Here is an 18,303-nt window from a genome sequence, read left to right on the forward strand (position 1 = left end):
TGGTGGCTTCCCCTCGGTCATCCCTGGGAGTTGGAAAGGTGACTGGGTTTGAGTTGTATTTGGTGTTTGGTTTGTGTTTTGTTTTGGTTTTTTTTTTTGTTTTGGGGGGTGGAACTGGCACGATGGTGCTGGAGGAGGCGGGCGGGGGGGGATGCTGGTGCTGGGAGAGCTCCTGTTGCCATCTTCTGCTGAGCTTTCTGGCTCTTAAACCCGAGAAGTTGTGGCGGATTCTGTTTCGGGAAGGTGAAGGGAAGAACAAAGCAGAAACTGGGGGTTTTCCAACTTCTCCTGCGCTCTGTCTCCATCCCGGCAAAAGCATCAGAGATAAAATTTAATAACCCTTCTCCATGCTCTAATCGGGGGTCTGGGGTTTCACTTTCAAGGACACAGTTCTTATGTCGCGGCTGGTTCAGTCTGGATTATGACTTACTCTCTAGTAAGGATGCATATAAAAGCTGAGTAACTGTTGATGAAGAAAATCAGACGTCTGTGTTACATGAGCAGTGTCTCTCTTGGGAGAAAAAAAAAAAAGAAAAGGGTTATTTTACCCCTTTTTCCCCTCCAAAACGCGCTGTAAAAGTTGGGAAAGTTCTATCTGCGTCTCAGCATTTTAATGTACAAAAATTAAAAAAAGAGGGAAATTAGAGGGGAAAAAGCAAAAGAGAGTAAGTATTTTACCTCTTTACCTCAGCCGAGCTCACGTGTAAAGAGCACGGGGGTCCTGTGTGGTGCGTGGGACCAGGGATGTTTGTAAAATGGCAATGAAAAGTAGATATGTGGCGAGCAAAATGGAGCATTATAGAGAGGAAAAGGCGCTGAGGATGAGCAAAGGCTTTGCGGATATTTGTCTGTTGTGATATCTCAAAAAAAACCCCAAACAACCGAGTCCAATGGATGTTGGTCTCAGGGTGGAAAGGCGCAGGTTGACGTGGAGAAATAGTCTGAAATTCGGAATATTTGGACTTTTCTGGAGAGGCAGAACAGCAGGCTGCAGGTTTTGCCAAGGCAGGTTCAGATCTGGCGGGAATGGTGGATTTGGGGATGTATTTGCTGGTGGATTGTGATATTTCGAGTGTTTTTGTTTGTTGTGGTTTGTTTTTTTTTTTTTGTCTCTGCTCTGACTTGTTACTTGTGAGCCAAGTTTTCGCGCGAGGAGCGTATTTCGATTGCAAAATTCGCCACGACCCTTCTCCGCAAGTTGGGGTGGTTGGTCTGAATGTTACAACCCAAAGGAGAATAAAATCACGTGCGAGGAATAAATGTGTCTTTTTAAGGATCGAGTTGAAAACGTCTCGCTTGGTTTTCGTCTGCTGTGTCAAGGGTGCTGGATTTTAAATGTGGAAAAGATGAAATAGTTGTTGATTCGGTTCAAAGTGATGTTGCGCGCGGAGTACGGTTATTTTCCTCATCCTTTTAGGTTGAATACACCAGGCTGGAAAACAAATGTAATAAGCGAGTTTAAAAAAGGGTAAGGAAAGAAAAAAAAAAAAAAAAAAGGAAGAAACTAATTCACGATACTGTAAATTAATATTTCAACAGGAACAAGGTTGATTACTGGTGCTTTTACCCATAATTATTTGATATTAGTGCTGTGATAATTGAATGATTTAAAGGATTCATTACACGTATGATGAGTTTGCCTTCTCTGTATTAACTATCTGCAGATTTCTTTCCCTTTCTTCTAACAGCGTGTACAAGACAAAACAATATCTATTATGTGTATATTAAGATTGATTTTATTTCTGAGAGACCACCCCCCTGGAGAGAAAGAGAAGAATCTAAAGTTAATATATGTTTAGCAACCCAACTCCCGAAATGCAATAAAAGTTAAAATCTCCCCTACTGTTTTTTAATTATGATATTAGATCAGGACGAAGGACGGTGGGAATTTATTGCTCGGACTGTTTTGTGTAGATGTATCTGTTTTTTATGTAAAAACATGGGTAGTCAAAAAGACCCCACGCTGTTCGCCTTCATCTTTCTTCGTGTTATTATGGTTTGCTTCGTCGCTAATACTCCTGCACTTTCCGACGCTGTTATCGGAGTAAAATATTAGCAATATTACGACCCGCTGGATTGCATTATTTTTCTTGCGTCTGGTTGTATAATGCTCCTCTCCCAGCAGGTGTAATTTTAAAACCTGGAGGTTTTTGCCTCTGTGTGTGTGCGTGTGCGCGCATTTCCTGGGTATAAACTTTCTCCTTTGCTGCTAAGAAGGATTTTTGGGGTGGTTTTGCAAAAGATCTCCTACCAAAAGCTGTGGGGTGGAGAAGTTGAGTAGGAGGCTGTGGGGAGATGGGGTTGCGTTGATAAACTCTCCTTTCTTTTTTTTTTTTTTCTGCAGCAGGGGAAGAACTGGGCTATATGATGGGATTTTTATTTGGTTGTTTTGGGGGTTGTTTTGTTTGGGTTTTTTGTTGTTTTTTTTTTTTTTTTTTGTTTTCTCTCTCCTCCCAAATAAAAGCACTCCAAGATATTTGCTCCGCTGGATTTTGGGAAAGTCCCCTGAAGGTTCAGCTCTTCCTTACCAGAGGAACCCTCTCCAGGGCTGGAAAACAAAGTGGGGATGGTGAAGGGGATGGTGTAAATGGGAGCAAATGTCCCTGCTCAAGGTTGTTATCTTTAGGTGTCTGAGTGTCTGTCTGGCTCAGACTCCGAGTATTTACATAGGTATTGGCTCTGCAGATGACCTTTACAAACAACTACTTGGAAGGGGGCGGGTGGGTGTGTGGATTACGCCAGAAGACAGGATATCGCCTAAATATTCCTTATTTTAAGCCATATTTGTGGTAGAAGGAGGCAGGTTTAAGACTGAGCTGATCTGGAGGAGACGTTTGCACCAGGCCAGAGATATTGCGGTGCAGATTGGGCTGGAATCCATCGCCTAAAGCAGCACCTTCTCCCCTCCGCACCCCACCCCACCCCCCCGCCTATACATTTCGTGGGGTTATTGTCTTATTTGAGGGCACCAGACTCTTCCTAACACCTTGTGCTCCCTTTCAAGCTCGCTGGTGTGCAACCGGAGCAGCCAGACAATAGAATTTGCAGACACAACTCGGAGCTTGCAACTATAGTTATCTATGCTAATTACAGGGTGTCTGACAGAAACATAATAAATGTAAAGGCAGAAGTATAGAAATATGTTTCTCCAGGCAGTATACACTTTGCCTCTCTGGGTTCAGGCTTGTTTTCTTGCTCTTCTTTTAATTTACTTCGCTGGGATTTTTTTTTTTTAATTTTTTTTTTCCCCTTCTCTTGACCTGCAATTTCATATCACACCCAAAACCCAACTAACCTGGAAAGCAGCGTGGAGAGGAGCTTGAATTTTTTTTTTTTTTTTTTTCACCCTCCCCGGCTGCTGTTTGCGAACATCTGCAGGAGGCTTCGTCTGGCGGAGACCTGAAATTTTGGGGAAAGGAGACCATAACGCACTTAAAGAAATTGTTCTTAGCTTTAATTGCACCTCGGAATTTATTGTCTATTAGCCGTACCTCCAATACTGGAGAGACAGGAATTCTAAGCAACAAACAGAGGGGAAGGGGGGGTGTGGGTGGTGGGGTGGAAGCTCTTAAACAGGTAAAAAAACTCCTGTAGTGTCATTTTAAGCCGAATTTTCTTTGCCTTCGCTGCGACTCCCACATTGGCTCAGATCGAATTTTTCACGTCGATATAAAGCGATGTGCGCGCAAGTTCCAGCGGTCAATTGTCCCGGGGAGCTTTTCTAGATGATAATTTTTTAGGGAAGCCCGAATAAATATGATTTTCAAGCAGCCAAAGAATTTAGCGGTGGGGTGGGGTGGGGGGGTGGGGGGGAAGGCAAAGCCTATAGCCTGCACTCGCGCTGCTGCAAGATTCACGGATGGTATTTGGCCTGAAACTAATCTTTCCCCATATTTATTTACTTTAAGAGACAATCCTGGAATAAACAGAGGCATCTGGGGAATCAGGAAATATTTTGCAGCCTCTTCAGAGCGTTCTGCTTTAGAGTCATTCAATCCATTGTGTACAATTTTTGTCCCCTCTTCTTTTTTTTTTTTTTTTTTAAGGAAAGGAGGGGTGAAGAAGGAACAAAAGAAAGAGAAAGAACTTGGGCAGGCAAAAAAGAAGAGGAAGGGAATGGAAAAGGACAAAGGAAGGGGGGGGGGGGGTAGAAAAAGGGAACTTTATTCCCGGTTAAGGCTGGAAATGCAGGCGGGGAGTGGGAGCTGGGGCAGGCTGGAGTGTTACTTTCGTTTCGCTTCTGGAGGGAGATGAAGCCAACACCGCCCTTCCCCGCTCCTCCAAAGCGGGGGCTGGAGGTGTGCAGCGAGGGGGGGGGGGCCAGGGAAAGGAGCGGAGAACCCACCGATTTCTTTTTTAATCCGAACTTGACAGTGTTAATTGAACCGAACGGGGGAATGCGGATGAGTGTTGGGTCTGCGCTGTTTTTTTTTTTTTTGTTTTGTTTTGTGTTTTTTTTTTTCCTCCCCCCTCCCCGAGAAGGCTCCGTTTGTCTGTCTGTCAAGGAGGGGCGCGGCGGCTGCTCACCCCCAGGCCCTCGGGCTGCCGTTGTCTCCCCGGGGCGATCGGGATGCGGCTCCGGGGCTGTCCCCGCTGGGAGCTCCCGGCTCCGGCCTCGCAGCCTCGGGGTGCCCCGGCGGGCAGCAGCCTCCTCCTCCTCCGGAGAGGAGGAAGGCTGCTTGGTGCTCCTCGGGCCTGGAGCTCAGAGAGGGAAAGGGGGAGATATATTCCCCTCGCTCCCAATTATTGGGGACCGCAGGTTGGCTTTTCCCTACCACCACTTTTTGTAAAAAAAAAAAAAAAAAAAAAATTAAAAAGCAAGAAAAAACAATAAAGTAGTGTCACCTCAGCAGGCAGGTCCAATACTTGTTTGTTTTTTTAATTTTATTTTATTTTTTCCCTTTTTTCTCTTTCTTCTGTCTTTTTTTTTTTTTTTTTATTAGGGTTTTTTTTTTGTCTCCGTTCCTTCCAATCAGGGGGGAGAATTTCTCGAAGCGAAAGCAAAAGATTTGGAAGTGGGGAAAGAGCCCGGCTGCTCGCACAGGGCAGGGGAAGCGATGCAGCTCGGGCTGAGCACACGCAGCACTTTGCAGGGAGCGGGGGCGAACATGGGAAGGAGCATTTAGCTCCGAAAAGGTGTCAGAAGTCAACTGGGCAGGACAGTGCTCAGACAAAGGCTCGATTTTCTGTAACCTCCTAATTTGCGACTCGACTTTTCTCTAACGCCTTTTTTTTTTTTTTTTTTTTTAATCTCCGCCAGGAAAAAAAAAATAATGATAATAAAATAAATACAAACACTCATACAGCTTGTGAAGTGCTGGTGTTAGTTTTCACCCAATGCAATTAAGTTTCTTTCCCCTGCAGAGGCAAAAGGGGAGGTGAGAGGAAAAGATATTAGTCTGCCTGGAAGGGATGGGATGGTTCACCATCATTTCAGAAGAGGTAAAATCTCCCATTTAAACAAGTACCGAAGCTTTTGTGGATGCATAGGAATTCAGCTGGAGCGTGCAGAAAAAAAACTGCCAGATAACCTTATAGCTGGTGAATTTAATACCAAAGCGTGTTTTAATTCCAGTCTGGATATTCGCTTGGAGACACTGCTGCTGAAAAAGAAGAATAATTCAGGATATTGCTTGATTCGCCCTCCACTCTAAGCGGACTTTTCTTCACGTTAACTTTGCATCCATCCGTGGGGATGGTTTCACGGCGAGATAAGCGTGAAAGGACGATATTTTATGGGGGTTCACATCGTGTTAAATTTTATGGGGGTTCCCATCGTGTTACGGGGATGCTGCAGGAGAGGAAACGTTGTTCTTCAGCTTCATCTTTTACTCTTAAGCCGTGTCTTTTACTCTTAAGCCGTGTCTTTGGTCTTAAACTGTGTCTTTGGTCTTAAACTGTGTCTTTGGTCTCAAACTGTGTCTTTTAGTCTTAAGCCGTGTCTTTAGTCCGCCTTAAGGTGAAGTGTCTCCGTCTCTGCCTCGTACTGCTTCGCTCCCAGAGCCCCTGGCAGGAAGGGGTCTGTGTCGCAAACGCCATCTGATTATTATTTATTTCATTTTATTTTTAATTTAAGAAGCCCCGACAAGACGGGGAGCGAATGACTCCGTGGGCTGCAGGTTTCCGCGCAAATAAAAGAAATCCGTGCCCGCTCTGTTTGCCTTTGTGTAACACCAACACGCGCCATCCACCACCACTTGAGTGACCTTGTCTGCTTGCGTTAGGGTTACAAAAACTGCTGCTACTTATTACAACTCTGTGACTCGGGTAATTTCTGCTCGTTTCGCGGTTCGTCTGTGGTATATTCTCACATTTTTCCTTTTTTTTTTTTTATTCCCCTCTGGAAAACCTCCCCACTGACTCTGCTTTTCAGTGTTTCTCTCCCTCTGCATGTTCAGTCCTTCCTTTCTCTCTCTCTCCTTCTCTCTTTGCCTCTTATTTTCTTTCCCCCTCTCCTCTTCTGCATATACGTCTGCAGACAGTCCTTTTCTAAGGATTCTCTTCAAAATATTCCACCAAAGTAGAAAAGCCAGGCTGCTTTTTCCCCTCCACATGTCACAAACCCACTATATTAGCAACCCTGCAGAGAAAGTGGTTTTAAAATGGGAATAGATAAAAGAATGATGAGTATATATCTATTTTTTTTTCTCGCGAACATAAAAATAACCGTCAGTGGAGACTGGTGATTGACAGATAAATTGGTCTCGATAAAGGCCAAAGAAGACATTCTGCTCCTGCAGGAATATTTCCCTTTAAGGGCTCACATAAAACAGGGGACTTAAAACGGAACGAGGAATAAATTCTGTGAGGGAGCGAGTCGCTGACTTTTCTCCTCGAATTTGGAAAATCCGCCGTCCCTTGACAACCACCCCCCCGTCATATTTTCATTTTCAAACCTTTCATATTTTTTTCGAGAGGGAAATCCTATTTCTACCAGCAGCGAGGGCAGCCTCATGCAGTCATTTTTAAATTTATTTTTAATTTTTATTTTTTTCTCGAGCCCTGTGAAGTGAGGGGCAGGATTTTATCCTGACTCAGTTGAGGGGGTAAGTTTGGAGGGGCTGGGGGGGGGGGGGAGGGAGAGATGTTTCTTCTGGCAGCATCACTCCTTCTTGCCTGTTTATCCCTGAATCTGCCTGAATCTCTTCTCTCCTCCTGCTCGCGTTTCCCATGCAACTTACTGAGGAGGGGGGGGGGGAGGAAAAATAATAATAAATAACACTAATTGAAGAGGTTTCTGCCGTGTCTGTCCGTGGGACTGGCACAGACTGTGCAGAACGCCTGTCACTGGGGAAGTCTGCATCACTGGAGACCCCCTGCCCACCCCCCCTTCCCTGCCTACATTTCCCATGGAGGGACCCCCATCGCTTTCTGAGCCCGTACTTTTTCATCTCTTTGCAAATTTTCACCGTTTCCCTCCACGTCCCCCCAGTCCTAGAAAACCCGAGGTGATGGAGAGCCAAAACAACCCATATTTTTGGCGAGTTCTCTTTCTAAAAAATAATAATCATACAAAAAAATTCCTGACAGGTTATTTTTGGTTAAGTATCTTAATTTTTTATTTGGTTTTCTTCCAGAGAAACCCCCTAACTCCCTTCTTGCAGCCTCCAATGGGCGTGAGCTATTTACCTACCTGTCTTTCCTTACAAAGGAAAGGTTATTCTCTCAAAATGCAGGCAGGCTACCACGGATTTTTTTTTTAACGCTCCCAACTTCTTCAATCGATTTGGTGCAAAAAAAAAGAGAAAAGTTTCCAGGCGTTCACACACACAAAAAAAAAAGACCAAAAAAATAAGAACAAGCATGTGCCCAGCACACATTGTTGCTTCCTCCTGATGCGCCAAAGCTCTCTCATCCTCAGCCATGTAGCTGAAACTCAGTCCTACGGTTTTATTTAATGAACGACACATTTATGAACAATCAAATGATCCTCGTAAAAATTTTATTGAAGGACATAAAAACATCCGCGACTACTTGCCGAATAAGGCAGCCTTTCACTGCGAAAGCTTAGTCTTTTCCCCCTTTTTTTTTTTTTTTTTTTGGAGGGGGGGTACTGGTGGTCTTATTATTTCCCCCTCCTCTTTTCAAAGACGCTCCTCAGACTATACATATATATTCATATTTTTCCCCCCCTCCTGAAGACGCTCATTTCTTAAAGCAGGACTAGATGTGCCTGTGCCCCAAAGATTTCTCAGCTGCTGAGAAGCCTGACGAGGAGACAGAGCTGCAAAAGATGACAAAAGCCCCCTTGGCTTTTAGGTTAAAAGCTTCTCTCCCCCCTCCACCCGCCCTCAGACCCCCCCCCAGCTCCTTTCTCGGAGTGGGGAGCCCACCTCCACCGCACTTCTCCCCTCTCCCCTTCCCACCGATATTCAATTTAATGTATCCATTAGAGGGTAGAAGCTGCAGAAGCAAAAGACAGAGACAAATTACGTCAAGAAATAGTTCCTGGACTACCTTCTACAATTACCTTCCACCTTCCTCAGCACCAGGGCGAATCTTTCCCCCCCCCCCCTCCACAGCACCCCCCCCAACCCGCTGGCAGAGCATCCCCTGGCTGAGGACCGGCCGAGCCTCCCTCCTCCCCCATCTCCGCCCCATTTCCATCAGTTTTAGGAAAAGCCGGGTCGCGTTATTAAAAAAAAAAAAAAAGAGAGAGAGAGAGAGAGAGAGAGGGAAAAAAAAAAAAAAAAATAAAAAAAAAAAGACCTGCGGATTGATCCACGCTATATTTTTGGGTAAATACAATCACGTGAGGGCGGGCAGCCAATGGCACACTGGGAAAGGCTGAAAAAATAATTACCTGCCCTGATTGTTCTATGAGAAGATAAAAAGTACACATACAGTTCATACAATAATCTTATGAATGTAAAAGAGGGGGGAACCATGTCGGCTTCTGGCCCCATAAGCAACTACTATGTTGACTCCTTGATAAGCCACGAAAACGAAGAGCTCTTGGCCTCCAGGTTCCCCGGCTCTGCCTCCCACCCGGCTGCTGCCCGACCGTCAGGATTAGTCCCGGACTGTGCCGACTTTCCGTCCTGCAGTTTCGCCCCCAAACCGGCCGTTTTCACCACCTCCTGGGCTCCCGTCCACTCCCAGTCCTCGGTGGGCTACCACCCCTACGCCCCCCAGGCGCCCGTGGGGGCCGAGCCCAGGTACATGCGGACTTGGCTGGAGCCCCTCGCCGGGGCCGTCTCCTTCCCGGCCTTCGCCCCCGGTGCTCGCCCCTACGGCCTGAAGCCCGACGCCTTCCCCGGGCGGCGCGGGGAGTGCGGCCCCGCCGACGGCCGCGGCTACGCGGACTACATGTACGCGGCTCCGGGGGAGCTGAGAGACAGAGCAGCGCAGACAATTCCTTCCCCGGAGTCCGAAGCCATCGCTTCCAGCAAACACAAAGAAGAAAAGCACGAATTAGACCCCAGTAAGTCGAAGTCATTCTTGTTTACGACCGGGGAGGCATTACGGCTTCCAGGACCCTACTCAATAAAATGAAATTACCTTAGAGAGCCCGACCCTAAAACTCCAGATACGCAGGAAGATCTGGGGGTTTGAGCGAGTCCGCCTGGCAGAGCCGGAGAGCGAATATCTGTACTTTGTTTTGGGCTCTTTAGTCTTTTTTTTTTTTTTTCTTGGTGTGTTTTGTTTTGCTTTTTTGGTTGGTTGGTTGTTGGTTTGTTGTTTTTTGGGTTTTTTTTCTCCTTTTTATTTTTTTTTTTTAAGGGGAGGGGGGCTGTTGGCTGCTTTGATCAAATATTCATCACCTTCCACCGGGGGGAATTTAAAAAAAAAAATATATCTCTATATAGAGAGAAGGAGAATGCGTGCGTGAGAGGGAGCGAGAAGGGGGTAGGCAGAGGGAGAAGCCTCTTCGCTTTCAAATATTTTCACTTTCAAAGAACAAGGAAGAGTTGTAGCTGGCTGGAAGTAAACGTGTTGATGTGGGATTTTTTTTTTTTTTTTAAGGGAGGGGAAAGGAATACCTCTGGATAAACGCAGAGGTGCCTCTTTATCTGTTTTAAAAATCAATAAAAGCTCCAGCGGTGCAATTATTCATAAAATGCTCCAACACATGGGAATAAAGGAAAAGGTGGGTGTGCCGGGTGGGGGGCCGGGGGTAGGAGGGTTGCGTAGGGGAGAAGTAAGGAGGAAAATTGGAATTGTAAAAGATATAAACTGAGCGTGTGGAGGTGGCTGTGGGGAGAAGGCAGCAAGCGCAGGACATTGGACCATACACTTGAGGAAACATCTTCTGCAGCCCAAGTGAGAGCGTGGGGGTAGAAACTCAGTAAAAAAAAAAAAAAACAAAAAAAACAACAAAAAAAAAAAACAACCCAGCCGTCAGGAAGCCTTGAACACTGTAGGGTGAGGAGTCAGGTAACGGCCACCATCAACCTCACCTCCAGCTCGAAGCTCAGGGGAGCCTGGACCCCAGCTCTGCAGAGGGGACCAGCTCCTGGGAGGTGTGGGGGGGATGTGCAGGCAAGAGATCAGCTCAGCTGCCGCAATTAAAAAAAAAAAAAACCAAAACAACAAACCCAAAACCCAAATCAACCCCTCATCCCCCTCAACCCACCCCCTCCTCACCAAACCCCTCCCGGAGAGGTGCTCAGCATCCGCGGGGGATGATGCGGGTGCAGCGGCCGGGGTACCGCACGCCCCCGCAGCCGCTCGGCCGTGCCCTGGCTTTGGTGGGACACCCCCCACCCCCCCGCCCCAACCACCCCCTCCATCCCCGCCCCCGGCCTAAGATGCGAGTGATTTCCGAGCGATAAAGGTGGGGTGTCAGCAGATGGGAGCACCTTCGTGCCTCCATATCCCGCTTTTTTATCTGGAAAAGCGCTTCCACCTCTATTTCGGAGAGGCGGGGGGGGTGCCAGGCACCCTCGTGATAAAAATAAGTCGAGGAATCAGGGGGTGAAAGTCTCCTTAAAGCTGCCTAAAACGGGCAGGGGGGGAAAAACCTTCTCCCAAGGAAGGGTTTGCTTCCCTGGATCAAACGGGGATGTGGCTGCAGCGTGGAAGGTCCTTTAGGTTGGGGAATGGAGGCAGGGGTTGGGGGGGAAAAAAAAAAAAAAGCCAATTTCTGGGAGCCAGTGGGACATCTCGTGTGTCATCCTTAAGATATTGAAAAAACAAACTCGGCTTTCCAGGTCTGGGAAAGCTTCTAGGGAAAGTATTGGAGAGCTGAGGTTGTAAAAAGAGTTTATGGGCCTATGAAATGGTGGGAATTTTGACTTTTTATGACTATGTTCTTAGATTACTGCTAGTAGCAGTCATGTGGATAATTATTATTTTAAACCCATTGCTACAGTTTTATTTACTGAAACTTTTATGTGAGAACAGCAGCAAAAGAAAAGGAAATGACCCCTCCAAAATAAACAGATTAAACTCTTCTGAAGGTCACTTAAAATATTTAGGTAAGATCTGCTAATTAAACAGGTTTCTTTCTATAGATACACCAGGGCGTGGAAGGGGGGAGGGAAGAGAGGCCAACTGTATACATTGATTTTTTTTCCCCCCTCCAAAAAATATATATATAAAAAACATCTTCTTTCTCAGACAATCCCGTCGCAAATTGGATTCATGCGCGCTCCACGAGGAAGAAAAGATGTCCTTACACAAAGTATCAGACCCTGGAACTGGAAAAAGAGTTTTTATTCAATATGTACCTTACACGGGACCGGAGGTACGAAGTAGCCAGAGTCCTTAATCTCACTGAACGCCAAGTCAAAATCTGGTTTCAGAACAGGCGAATGAAAATGAAGAAAATGAATAAAGAGAAAACCGATAAAGAACAGCAATAAAGTTGGCAAAGTCCAGTCAATGAGAAACGAGGGTGGAGAGGAAAAAAAAAAAAAGGAAAAAAAGAAAGAAAGAAGTAAAAAAAAAAAAAAAGAGGCTGTTTTTGGGGGTTGAAATGTTTCTGACTTTGAATGTGCGGATGAATGTTTAGCGTTATAGGCAAACACGGCAAAAGCGTTTTGGGACACGAGTCTTTTCTAAAATGCAACTAAATAAAAGAAAGATGTTTGGGGGGGGGGTGTTTTCTCTTCCTTTCTTCTTCCTTGTTTTTTGTTTTGTCCTCCTCCGAAAACAAACACAAGAAGTACTTGAATTTTTTTAATTATTATTATTATTTTTAGTATTTTATTTCATAAATTAAACTTATCCAGTATTTTTATTTTTTAATTCTGCGAGCTCGTGAGTGAATATTTTGTACAAAAGAGAGGAAAAAGCGGAAAAAAAAAAAAAAAGAGAGAGACTGAAGGGAATATGGCTCAATGATGTTCTGTCACGGTGTTGAACGTTTCTGCTGTACTTATTTGTGTATTTTATTCTCGTCTCAGAACCGTTCTGTAATATTGTTATGTTCGCTATTGTAGAGCAGCTCTATGTAAATATACCTAAAGTCACCGGGAAAAGCGAAAAAAAAAAAAAAAAAAAAAAAAAAAGCAGTATGTAGGTGTCTTTTTTACTTAAAGCCCTTTGCTAAGGGGCAGCCCCGGGGCTTTGCCAGGCGGTGCCGGTGCCGGTGCCTCGGCGGGGCGACCCCGAGCATCCCCCCCCCGCTCCACAACCGGAGGAGAAGCGGAGATTTCTGCTTCCTTCCCCCTCACTTTTCTATTTCAGAGCACCGTAATAAAAAGGCGCTGAGGTAAGGGTTCTATGTGCCATCAATTTTGAGATCGGGATAATTAATTGTACTAATTTATGGCCCCGGGCAATCGAAGGATATGTAAAAAGGCTAAATATGAGTGCTGGGAATAGAGGAGTTGGCAAAAGCATCCGCTCGCTGCCATCCACTCGGGGGGAGCTTCTGCCTCCTCCCTGGGGTTGCCAAAACTTGGAGGGTGGCTGGAAGTGCAGCCCAGGAGAAAGAGGAAAGAAAAAAAAAAAAAAAAGAATAGATGCTTGGGGTGGGGAAGGGCGGGAAGAGAGAGAAGGGAATTGTGCGGTGGCAAATTTGGGGGGTAAAGACATTAAAAAAAAAAAAAAAAGAGAAAAATAAAGGCAAATCCCCCCTCTTTTCGCTCTACACAGGGGAAAAAAAAAAATAAAGGGGGAGGGAAGGTCAAACCCCACCGTCCTGCCCGGGAGAGTCGGGTCTGGTGCTGCAGCGGTTTGTGCAGAGGCGAGAAAAGGCGCTGCCCGCAGCGCCTGGAGCGGGATTTATCGATGGCTCCTTCCCTGGGCGCTTTCCAGGCTGCTGACTGGGAAACGAGAGGCAGGAGATTGTCTAAAAAATGAGCAGCGAGGGATGTTTAATCATAAAAACTTGTTATAGGTCCCTTTCTTTAATGAAATGAGTGGGGCAGCGTTTTAATCTTTCTAATCAAAACCAGATCAGGAGAGCGAGATCCGTTTGTCGCCCTCGTCCCAGTTCCTCCGAAATAAAAAAATAAATAAAAAAAAAAATCTGGAAGCGATTACTTCTGCTGATCTCATAAAATATTACTGTTTAATATTTCTTGCTGAAGCGTTTGGAGGTTTCTTTTCCTTCCCCTGATTTGTGTCCTGGCTTTTAAAAGAGGGATCTATTTTTGTCACCGGAGGGGGACAGGCGCACCGCGGTCTATCAGCGGAGACATCCCTGGAGCAGGGGAAGCTAAAAAAGCCCTTTTTACAATCCCAGTTTTGTGCGAGGTCTGTTTGGAAAAACCTTAACGGGCGCAACGAGATGGTCAGGTTAGAAAACATTTTAGCAGAGCGAAAGATTTATGGACCAAAAAAAAAAAAAAAAAGAAAAGAAAAAGAAAGAAGAAAAAGAAAGGGGAAATCTTTCCACCTAAATCACGTCAATTAATTTTAATTTTTTGAATTATTATTATTATTATTTTCCCTCTCGTCTGCATCTCTCCCTTCCTTCATCCCGCCTTAAAATAAAGAATAAAAATCTTACAGCGGTCGGGAAAGGGCTCACCCGCATTCTTTTGGCGAGAGGGGAGAAATCGTCCCCGTTTTATCATTATTAATTAAGAGGAAAAAAAATAAATAAAATGGAATAAAATGTAATCATCATTTGGACAGGGCTTTGGAGGCGGTTTCGGACGCGGCTCTCTGGAGGGGCTTGTCAGAAACGTTTAGCGATGTTGAAAAGACGTGATGTATGGAAGTTCATTTTGGCCCCCCTTTCATTCAAGCGGATCTCATTTCCAGTGCGACCACAGCCTGCTCCCTCCCCCTGCTCCCCCCCCGCTCCAGCCCCCCCCTCCCTCCCCAGCCCCTTTCCCCCCCTCCCCATCCCCTTTCCCCCACCTTCCCAGCCCTTCTCCCCCAACCCAGCCCCTCTCCCTCCCTCCCCAGTCCCTCTCTCCCTCCCCAGCCCTTCTCCCAGCCCTTTTCCCCCCCTCCCCAGCCCCTCTCCCTCCCTGCCGCAGTCATCCCTCCGGCCAGACCCCCATTAAAGCCGGCGGGCAGCGGTGGAGATGCCCCTTTGTCTCCACCGAGCTGTTGGTTGGGGCTTTCTTTTGTTGGTGGTGGGTTGGGTCGGGTTAAAATCCTGCCGCAGTTTTAGTTCATGTGCAAGGCCCCCGGTATCCTCAAACCTCCCCCCGTCGTCGTCCCCCCCCCCGCCCCGTCCCCCGGTGAAGGGTTACACCAGTTATAAAATGCCATTTGGCCCTGCTGGGAGGCTGCGCTGGTGCGGCTCAGCCATTGAATTTCTCCTCCAAAGCAGGCAGAGGAGGGGAAAAAAAAAAAAAACACAGCCACAAAACAAAGCAAAAAACCCCCCAAACCCACCCCAGTGTGGCTCGAAATAAATAATAATAATTTAAAAATAGAAATGAAAAATACAAATATATGCGGTTTTGCACCCAGCAGCACACTCTGCGGTCAGCCTTTCCGCGGATTAATGTATCAAAATGCTCCAATTTCGGCGCTCTTTGACATATGGCGCGTGTGTGCAGCCGCATACTGATACAGCTATTGTGTGCCGGCGCTTGTGAACACGCACATGTAGCTCTGCCTGGGGAGAGATGCGCTTAGAGACCCTCGGAGAGCCAAAAAAAAATACAAAAAAAATAAATATATAGGCTTGTATATGAGATTCTGGGGACGGTTTGTTGTTTTGTTGTTTTTTTTTTTTTTTTTTAGGGGGGGGTGGGTGCGCGCCTGGGTTCAAATCTGCCCTTTTGTAAAGCGCACAAAACCGACAGGACCCTCCAGCTGTCCAGAGGTACATTTCCGCAGCCAAAAAAATGCCACTTTTACAGCTCTGTTTGTCTCGCTGCTCTGTGGGGCTGAATAGGGGCGAACAAAACAGGACCCGGGGCTGGCGAGACGTCTGGCGTTAATTGCTTTATGGTTTGAAGAAGGTGGGTGCTCTTCTCTTTGAAACCGGATTATTGGAATGTTTTGTCTACAAGCTACAAACAACAGACCCCCCTCGGATGAGGGGAGGTTTGGAAAAAAAAAAAAAAAAAAAAAGAGAGAGAGAGAGAAAAAAAAATCAAACCTGCAGCTCGAAGTTAAAACTGATAAAAGAAGGGAGGGGGGGAGGGGGGGTGGCACATCTGGTGGGTTTGTTTGGTCCTGCGTGAGTTTTTTTTTTTTCTTTTTGTGGGTGAGAAAAAGGGGGAATAGGGAAAAAATAAAATAAAAAGGACGGGAGGGGGTTCTTATTCCCCAAACCCTGCCCGCGCTTGAGTTTCTATGAGGTTGGGCGCACCGCGCTGCGCTGCTGCAGGGTCGCCGCGCCCCCCCCCTTCCCCGCCCCGGGTACCGGTAGAGGATTATCGGTTATAACGCACTGCCCGGTAATCGGCGGAGACCGTCGGGACCCCCTCACGCCCCCCCCCAGCTCCGACCCCCGCAACTACCACCGTGCGGCCGCGAGATGGCGCTGTTGCCCAATGGTAGCGCGGGAGCTGCGCGCGCCCCGCCGCACCCCCGCACCCGCGGAAGCGGTTCCGCACCCGGGGATGGGAGGGAGGGAGGGAGGGAGGATAGCAAGGGGGGGACGCCGACCTGCTTGCCTTCACCCCCCCACCCCCGCCCTGCAAAGTGAAAAAAAAAAACCATAAATAGCGCTTTTTTTTTTTTTTTTCCCCCCGCGGGGAGCGCGGAGCAGCGCTCAGGGCTGACCTCTGACGGCGCGGGGAGCGCATAAATGCATAAAAATGCTTGCACAGAGAAATTGCCTATTTTGAAGTGTGGTTGGCTTTTTTTTTTTTTTCCCTTTTTATTTACGCACGTCACGTCTATCTCTCCAAACCCTCCTCATTTTGGGGTGGGGAAGGAGGGAATGACATTTTTTCAGTGAAGGTCAGGGCAAAGAGGAGGGGGGGGGAATAAAATAAACTCCGGGAGGGTACAAAGAAACACCTAAAAGTATTATACAACCACACCGATCATATTCAAGCTCCTGCATCCGCGAGACACATCACCCCCCCAACACCCATCCCCACATCCAAACACGGCCAAAACAGTAAAGACAAAGAGCAGCACTTTCCCCAGACAGTAAATGTCAAGATATTTGCCTTAAAAAGAAACAGGCAATGGCATATATCTTATTTCGCGCAATCTGGAAGGGGGTGGGGGGTCCCTTCTTGCTCGGCCGCTGAAGGCGAACCGTGATTTCCCAGCCCGAGGTACGATCGTGAAGGACTCACTGCACCTTTGCTTCCTGCACCCAGGGATAAAGATTGGGGTGGGGGAAAAAAATGCAGCAGCTTTTCCCAGTTCTCAGCCCGAACTGCCAAGATCTGACAACTTTTTTTTTTTTTTTAAATTTTATTTTTTTGCGCTTTAGTTTCCCCGACTGCCTTGACTACATGGGTTTTTAAAAATAGAAATGCTATTGATTAAAGGTGGAAAATGGTCACCTCGACTATTAATTAAGGAACCTCTATCCCTGGTTGCTCTTTTCTTCATATTTTTGGGGGAGGGGGTGTTCTCTAGGGACGGAGTAATCTGGGGAAGGGGGGTTGAGGTGGTGACTCCTGTAAAAACCAATATGGTCATCGTGCCGTCCTTGAGATTATTCGGGTTTGAAGGCTATTTCTTCACAGCAACCGTAGCTGGATTTTTTAAAAATATTTTCACAATAGCGGTGGAAAAATCACTCTTCTCTTGCATGGTTCATTGTCTGCTCCCGGGGAGGAAAAACCCCACCACATGTAGCCTTTCTAAATGGAAAAATCCACCCTCCATGGATGAAAATCTAATAAAGGTGGACTGGGTGGCTACTGGGTCTTTTCCTCTTCTTAGGAAGGTGTCTGGGAGAAAAAAAAAAAGAAATATAAATACAAATTCAACCTCACCAGAGGTCTGAGCCACCCCATGCCTCGACAAAAATGGAGAATATGACCTTTACTGGGCAGAAAAACACACCTCAAAGAGCTTGGCGAGCGTAGCTGAGATGGTATTTTTCCCCCTCCACACTTGAAATCGGTCAGAGTCACCCAGGTCTCTTCTGAAAACAATTAAGTTGCCCTTTTTTTTGGTGGAAGAACATGAGGGGAAGATCTGAAGGTCCGCAGATTTCGGAAGGAAACATGGGGGCTCTTAATAACACTGTGGCATTGAGTGGGTTTGATAATTTTTTGCGGCTCTACAGAAAACGTTCCTCTGCAAAGTGTCGGTGTCGTGTGGTTCCCCCTCTCCCTCCCGAAAAATTAACACGGGTCCTGGTGATTTGATGCGATTTCTTTTTCTTTTTTTTTTTTTTAATGAGCTGGGTTCCTTCATGCGGTCGTAAAAACGAAGTGTCCGAAGTGAAAGGTTGCAGGGAGCAAAAAAAGTGGGGGCGAGGGGCACAAATCCCACTTGCCATGGGGAAGGACGGGGAAAACCGCTGTGTGGACCAGCAGAACAATAAAAAAAAGATGTTGATGGTTATTTTTTACAAGCATACACAAAGGGGAGTACATACTTTCTGCCTCACTTTGCCTCTCTTTCGTCCAAAATAGCTCCCTTGAAGCAATGGACTACTTTATTCCCTTGGAAAGATGCTTCCCTGTTATTTCCAGCCGTGGTTGGTTTGAAAGGAAGGAAGGATTGAGGGGGGGGGGAATAAATAATAAATAACTCCCCATAATTTTCTGCCTTTATTTTCTTTAAAGAAGGACAGCGAGAAGCAGCCAATCAATTGGGAGACGCTTCCCTCGCCCGTTCGCTCCCGTTTTTGCTTTTGTTTGGTTGTTTTATTCCAATCTTCCGACCACCATCACCACAATAACAACAACACACGCACACACGCTCCCCCCCCCCCCCACTAAACAAAAAAGGGGAGAAAAAAAAAAAACACAAACAAAAAAGGCAAAAAGAAAGAAGAAAATAAAAAAAAAAGGAAAAAGA

General features: G+C 46.4%; 1 protein-coding gene across 1 annotated transcript; it reads left to right on the forward strand.

The window, feature by feature from the left end:
• The first annotated feature begins 8,862 nt into the window (after positions 1-8,862).
• Positions 8,863-11,807, forward strand: HOXC9 (homeobox C9). Its single transcript, XM_086630927.1, has 2 exons — positions 8,863-9,424; positions 11,563-11,807. The coding sequence occupies exons 1-2, from the start codon at positions 8,863-8,865 to the stop codon at positions 11,805-11,807; spliced, it is 807 nt and encodes a 268-aa protein (XP_086487053.1).
• Positions 11,808-18,303: the final 6,496 nt, after the last annotated feature.

Source organism: Tauraco erythrolophus, unplaced genomic scaffold (genome assembly GCF_009769465.1).
Source record: "Tauraco erythrolophus isolate bTauEry1 unplaced genomic scaffold, bTauEry1.pri scaffold_60_arrow_ctg1, whole genome shotgun sequence".
Lineage (NCBI taxonomy): Eukaryota > Metazoa > Chordata > Aves > Musophagiformes > Musophagidae > Tauraco > Tauraco erythrolophus.

Bases quoted from the DNA above. Each gene is read 5' to 3' on its own strand.
- HOXC9 (XM_086630927.1), top strand. From the start codon at position 8,863: ATGAATGTAAAAGAGGGGGGAACCATGTCGGCTTCTGGCCCCATAAGC. The intron at 9,425-11,562 runs GTAAGTCGAAGT...CTTCTTTCTCAG, and splicing joins AAAGCACGAATTAGACCCCA to ACAATCCCGTCGCAAATTGG.